The following is a 5656-nucleotide window of genomic DNA, read 5'->3' as shown; positions in this document are numbered from 1 at the left end:
CTTCAGCCAAATCTTCCAAGGTAGAACCGGCCTGAAGCTAAAACAGGGGTGCCGCCCTCCAGGGTGGATGGTGATGGATAGATATGGTAATTAGCGGACCACAGGGTCCTTCTGTGAAGTTCAGCCGCGGGGGTTGCAGATGTTCAAATCTTGTTGGGAGAGGTTTTATGACACAGGAGGGCAGCCGGGGCCTCAGACGGGGAGGACGGTGGCCTGGCTCTGCTCGGGTGCTGACCCTGGGCACCCACTACAAACAGGTACCTGGCTTCCGCAGAGTAAGGGAGAATCCCCATTGCATGACAGCATTTGGGGGGTGGGGAGGGGAAACAGAGAGAACCTATGTGACTCACTGAAAACGGCCTCATTGGAAATAAAAGGCACGGTGACAGCTACGGGACCCCCAAGTAACCTCTGTGACAATCTTGATCCTCCAGAACAGGTTCATGAAGAGCCTGATGTGGTTCCCAAGGGGCAGCAGGATGATGAATGCACACAGACAACAGGGTTTGAACTCTAGTCCTGCCCGTTGCTGCCATGGAGACCTTGGGTGAAGGACTCCCCTTCCTGAGATCTGCCTCTGCCTGTGCGCAGTGGGGAAGTGACACTTGTTTCCTGCAGAAGTAGGTGGGATGGCGTGTGTACATGGCCTGATACACTTCTGGGCACCGAACAATTCCTGCTCCGTGGGTCAAACATAAAAATCAGCTGCGCTGCTTTATAACCACCTGGTGGGTGTCGAGCCTTAGCACGTCTTAGTGAGTCTGCGCACTAACCCCTGAGGACCCCGCCCATTTGAGCCCTAACATGTTCTATCAATCTGATTGGCCAGACGGTGGCAGACTAATAAGAGCCGAGGAAGCACAGGTGGGCCCAGGCAGCAAAGGGAAGTGAGATGTGACAGTCTAACAAGGAAAGCGGGCAGAAAAGCCCACTGGGCGAGGATGAGACCTACAAAAGTAATCGGAGGCCGCTCAGGGCACGGGAGAATGATGGACCCCTCTCAGCAGACCACGCAGCAAGTAACGACCACGAGAGCCTTGAGTCGTTAAAAGAAAGGTAAATCTGTTCAACACATCAGTTTAAGAAGATTTAAAAAACATGTTATACATTTGAGCAATATTACCATTACAAACAGGAAACAGTTAACGGTGAAAGTTACGGGTGTCTGAAAGACTAAGTAAGGATTGGGGTGCCTCCTTCTGGGATGATGCTGGGCAAGGGGGAGCTTCACCTAAAGAACATATGGGGTCTTTTCGCCTCTCAGCAAGGTGTTATTGAGGTAGAAGGAAAGCAATGGGAATGGGCAAAGGGTAGCAAATGGATAGGGACTTAGGATTGATCCTTCCATTAAAAAAAAAAAAAAATCTACTTGGCTGCTCCGCCGCAAGGGGGCGTCAGTTTGCCTGGATCTTCTTGGGGAGGCCCCGCGCGTCGCGCTCGCCGCCCAGCAGCATGCGCTCCAGCCGCTTGCAGTGCTCCCGCAGCTGCTTCTCGCGCGGCAGCAGGAAGGTGAGGACCTTATTCCGCACGACGCCGCGGTCCTCCTCCTCCCGGAGCCGCTGCTTCACGCGGGCCGCCTGCTCCTCCTGCTTCGCCAGCGCCCCGTTCATCTCGCAGAAGGCGTCCTCCAGGTCATGGATGGCCCGCAGCGCCTCCTTCTTAAAGTCCTCCAGCTCCCGGTGCACCCCGGCCACCTTCTGCTGCAGGACCTCCAGGTCAGCTGGCGGCGGGAAGCAGGAAGGCCACGACTGAGGGAGGGAAAAGTCTCCGGACTGGAGGCCACTCTCCACCATCTTCTTCCCTTGTAAGGTGTTCACCTTCATGAGGATGGACCCAGCCTGATACAGTGGTTCCATAGTCTCTCTTCCCGTGTGGACAAAGAGGGAGCTAAGAGACCAGTCCGGTCAGGGAAATTTGGGGGGGAGGGGGCGGCTAGAGACACGATCATTTGGAGTGGAGAAACCCCAAGCGTTGTGACGTCGGGGCCCCTCCAGCCAATCAGGAGGGGAGCCGCAATCCACTCATTTGCATATTGTGGCCTCCTTGGTTGGTTATCCAGGGCTTTGTCTGCTCACTTATCCAGAGTGGCTTCCTGTTACATTAACTCTTCAGTCGCCCTTCCAAAACCTGACCTTGAGCTCTCCTTGAATCCGAGGGACATACCGAGTCCCAGAGCCGGGCAGTAAACGGGCCAGAGCCAGGCCAGGCCCACTGGCTGCCAGGTATGCGTTCTCTCCGTCCCACACCTTGCAGGGAAACCGGTTTCTCTGACATCTCCGAGGTCCTCAGATCTACACAGCCCTTCTTTTAAACCTCTCCTGAGGCACTTATTACCTTCACCCTCTTTTTCTGACCTAGGATCTTGTCCTTCCAGGTCCCGATGGCACAGTAAATTCCAGAAGGACACTTGTAAGAAATATGCCCACTTCTACCTCTAAAATGCTTTAAAAAAAGGGAAAAAAAAGTAACTTCTGATTCCAAATCCATACTCTGATAACGATGCCAGAATGCTAGATAATCTGAAAAGTTGTGAGGCATGTACTTAAGAAGTTTTGATGTGTGGTCCTCAGCAGTGCTGATTCAGTTATGTGCGGGGTGAAATCAGGTCACTCATTCATTTATTCGACAAGTGCTTATCGAGTGCTTCCCAGGGAACAAGTGTGAGCGAGGGTGTGAGGTGCCCCACTCCCTGCCCTGCCAGATCACGCCTGAAACGTCGACACAGATGAGAAAAAAACATACAGAAGGGAGAGTCGGCCACTTCTTATCCGAATCCTATAAGAAAGGAAAATGTTTGTAGCTAGCCTCTATCGGTTTGGTCAAGAACAGACCTCTATCCTGTGTATCTTAATGTCTTTCCAGACTTCTCTCCTGGCCTCCACATCGTGTCTCCAACAGTGTGCCTCAAATCGAATCTGTCCAAAGCTTGATGTTGCCATCATATTAATGAATGACACCACCCTGGGGTAGCACCCTCATGAGAAACCAGGGATCAGACTAGACCCCTCTGCATCCAGGTGGCTCTGGGTTCTCTTGACTTTACCATCTCTGAGCACCCTAGAACCCGCCAGACCTCTGGTGGGCCATCACCTATAAGCTGTGTCTCTTTGGCAGATGACCTCACTTCCCTGAGCCTCATTTTTCTTACCTATAAAGTAGGGATACACGTCGGTGGTGTGCAGCAACCTGGGCGGAGGGGTAGCAGAGGGGAGGCTCTGATTACAGCTGTTGCCGATTTCCAGGGTGTAACTACTCCCACGATGGCGCGTTTCAAGCTACCAACATGATCTCTCTGGGTAGAGACGCACACAGTCAGCTCTCGTGAGCACCATGGCACCCATGTTGAGGGCAGCTGCCCAAGACGTAGGTGTCAGAGAGGGCGTTTTGCAGGGAGGTTTATGGCTAACCTAAGGTAGAACTTTGAATCTCAAGGTAGCGCAGCAGGTGTCAGAGAGGGCCTTTTGCAGGGAGGTTTATGGCTAAACTAAGGTAGAATTTTGAATTTCAAGATAGCACAGCAGCTACAATTATTGAGACAGAATATCTGGTTGAAAAGAGCACTGTATTGTTAGGAGTCAGGAGATCAGAGTCTGAAATTGCTGTGTGGCCACAGGGCAATCACCTACCTCCCTTCTCTGAGCCTGTTCCCTCTGGTATAGTGTGAGAAGGTGCTTCTCTGCAGCCTCTGGTTCTAAGATGCACACAGCCCTTTCCTTTGAGCCAGTCCGGAGGCATTTACCACCTTCTCCCTTCTTTTGTGACCTAGGACCTTGTCCTTCCAGCCTCCAATGGCACAGTAAATTCCATGAGTTCGGGGAGCATGCATTTCTCATCCTACACATCCTCAAATGTCCCGCCTGGTGCCCTGCACATAATGGCACTCAGAAAACTAGATGAAATAGAATTTATGCTCAGAGGTGGCCTTGGAATCCCTGACTCCCCTAGCTTTCCCTCTGACATGGCGGCACCTGCTGGCCTGTACGGAAACAGCATGCTTTTTTTACTCCCCTACCCAGAATCCAGATGGGGGCTGGGGAGAAAAAAACAGGCCCGGCTCTTGTGGTGTATTCATTAGGCGTGTGTGCACAGGTCAGGCACGTAGTATGTTCTCAATGCATATTTTCTGGAACCAGAAAAAAAGGAAGAACATGTGTCTGTCTTCCAGGCTTTATCTTTTTTTAGTGTTTTCTTTTTTCTGTTTATCTCTCTCTCTCTCTCTTTCTGATTTTGATTCTCTGCCTCTTTATCTTTGTCTCCCACAGGGAATGATGGCAGTTGTAACCAGAACTATGAAGGAAAAGTAGCAAAAGTTAAGAAGAAATGGCAATTTCTCAATTTCCCTGGTGCTTTATAGTGAGCTTTCGGTTCATTGCCTCAGAAACTCAGCCGAGGTTAAGGATGAACGAAGACCCCAGGCTTGGTGGCCTCCTGAATCTTCGGAGCATCCTCAGCAGGGACATGCTCTGAATGTTCTCCCCGAAGGTCTATCATCCAGGCCTGTGCCTTCCTCACGAGTTTCCTTCCAGTCAGAGGAAAGGAAGGCAAATCTGTCTGCTCCCTTCAAGGGCAAGGGAGTCTAGCAACTCCTGGAAGGCATTTCTGGACCACTGTCAGGAGGGTTTCCCTGCCCCTGGTCTGTTGCAGTTCACAGGCTCCCGAGTCTCAGAATAACAGAGGACAGGCGGGCGGGGTATCAACCCCACAGAGGCCCGTCCGCTGAGAGTCAGACAGCCCGAAGGGGTAGGGGCTCAGGAGCAGGCGCTGCTGGATCAGAGCACGTTCGTGCTGGGCCCTGCCTGCTTCTTGAGAGCGGACACCGCATGGATCATGGGCCCTCCCCAGCCTCTGCCAGGTGTCCCCACCCATGCCTCTGCCTGTGTGTGTGAAATAAACTCAATTTTCTTTGCTTTTTATGTTTATTTATTTTGAGAAAGAGTGCACATGAGCAGAAGCAGAGGAGAGACAGAGAGAGAGAATCCAAAGCAGGTTCTTCACTGTCAACGCAGAGTCCTACGAGGGGCTCGAACTCATGAACCGTGAGATCATGAACTGCGCCAAAATCAAGAGTTGGCCGTTCGACTGACTGAGCCACCCAGATGCCCCTAAACGTCGATCCTTTTGGAGACCAGGAAAAGGGACACGACACAGGTGCGCTCCTTCATGGACGCCTTTCAAGGTGAGGCGAATGTCCCCACGTCCCAGTAGTCATCAGTGAGGGTCACATCCACAGCCCTGCTTCTAACCCAAGCATTGGCTGGGGGGTGGGGTGCCTGCAGATGGCTCAAGCCAATCACGGCCCCCTCCTGGGTGGGAGCTGGGCCTGGACCCAGGTGTCCCCATACAAGGAGCACGCTGAGGTTCTGCTCCCCAGCGCGATGGGGAGGGTAGGCCACCACAGAAAATACTGATATTTGAAGAGAAAACAGGGAGGGGCGCCTAGGGAGCTCAGTCGGTTAAGCATCCGACTTCGGCTCAGCTCATGATCTCAGGGCTCGTGAGTTTGGGCCCCATCTCGGGCTCTGTGCTGACAGCTTAGAGCCTGGGGCCTGCTTTGGATTCTGTGTCTCCCTCTCTCTCTGCCCGTCCCCTGCTGGCACTCTCTTCCGTCTCTCTCTCTCAAAAATAAACACTAAAAAATTATTTAAAAACATTTTCT

General features: G+C 52.3%; 1 protein-coding gene and 1 long non-coding RNA gene across 2 annotated transcripts; one reads left to right on the top strand and one right to left on the bottom strand.

Moving 5' to 3' along the window:
* The first annotated feature begins 449 nt into the window (after positions 1–449).
* On the top strand, positions 450–4907 carry LOC144230544 (uncharacterized). Its single transcript, XR_013334786.1, has 2 exons — positions 450–1056; positions 4263–4907. It is a non-coding gene; the product is annotated as an uncharacterized LOC144230544 (long non-coding RNA).
* On the bottom strand, positions 1110–1909 carry CCDC182 (coiled-coil domain containing 182). The gene has a single exon (XM_077762834.1). It carries the CDS (start codon positions 1854–1856, stop codon positions 1395–1397), a length of 462 nt encoding a protein of 153 aa, XP_077618960.1. The 5' UTR covers positions 1857–1909; the 3' UTR covers positions 1110–1394.
* Positions 4908–5656: the final 749 nt, after the last annotated feature.

Source organism: Crocuta crocuta, unplaced genomic scaffold, assembly GCF_008692635.1.
Source record: "Crocuta crocuta isolate KB4526 unplaced genomic scaffold, BGI_CrCroc_1.0 scaffold144, whole genome shotgun sequence".
NCBI classification, from domain to species: Eukaryota; Metazoa; Chordata; class Mammalia; order Carnivora; family Hyaenidae; genus Crocuta; species Crocuta crocuta.
Note: the sequence above shows the minus strand (reverse complement) of the source record. Positions and strands in the feature narration are given on the sequence as shown.

Bases quoted from the DNA above. Each gene is read 5' to 3' on its own strand.
- CCDC182 (XM_077762834.1), bottom strand. From the start codon at position 1,856: ATGGAACCACTGTATCAGGCTGGGTCCATCCTCATGAAGGTGAACACC.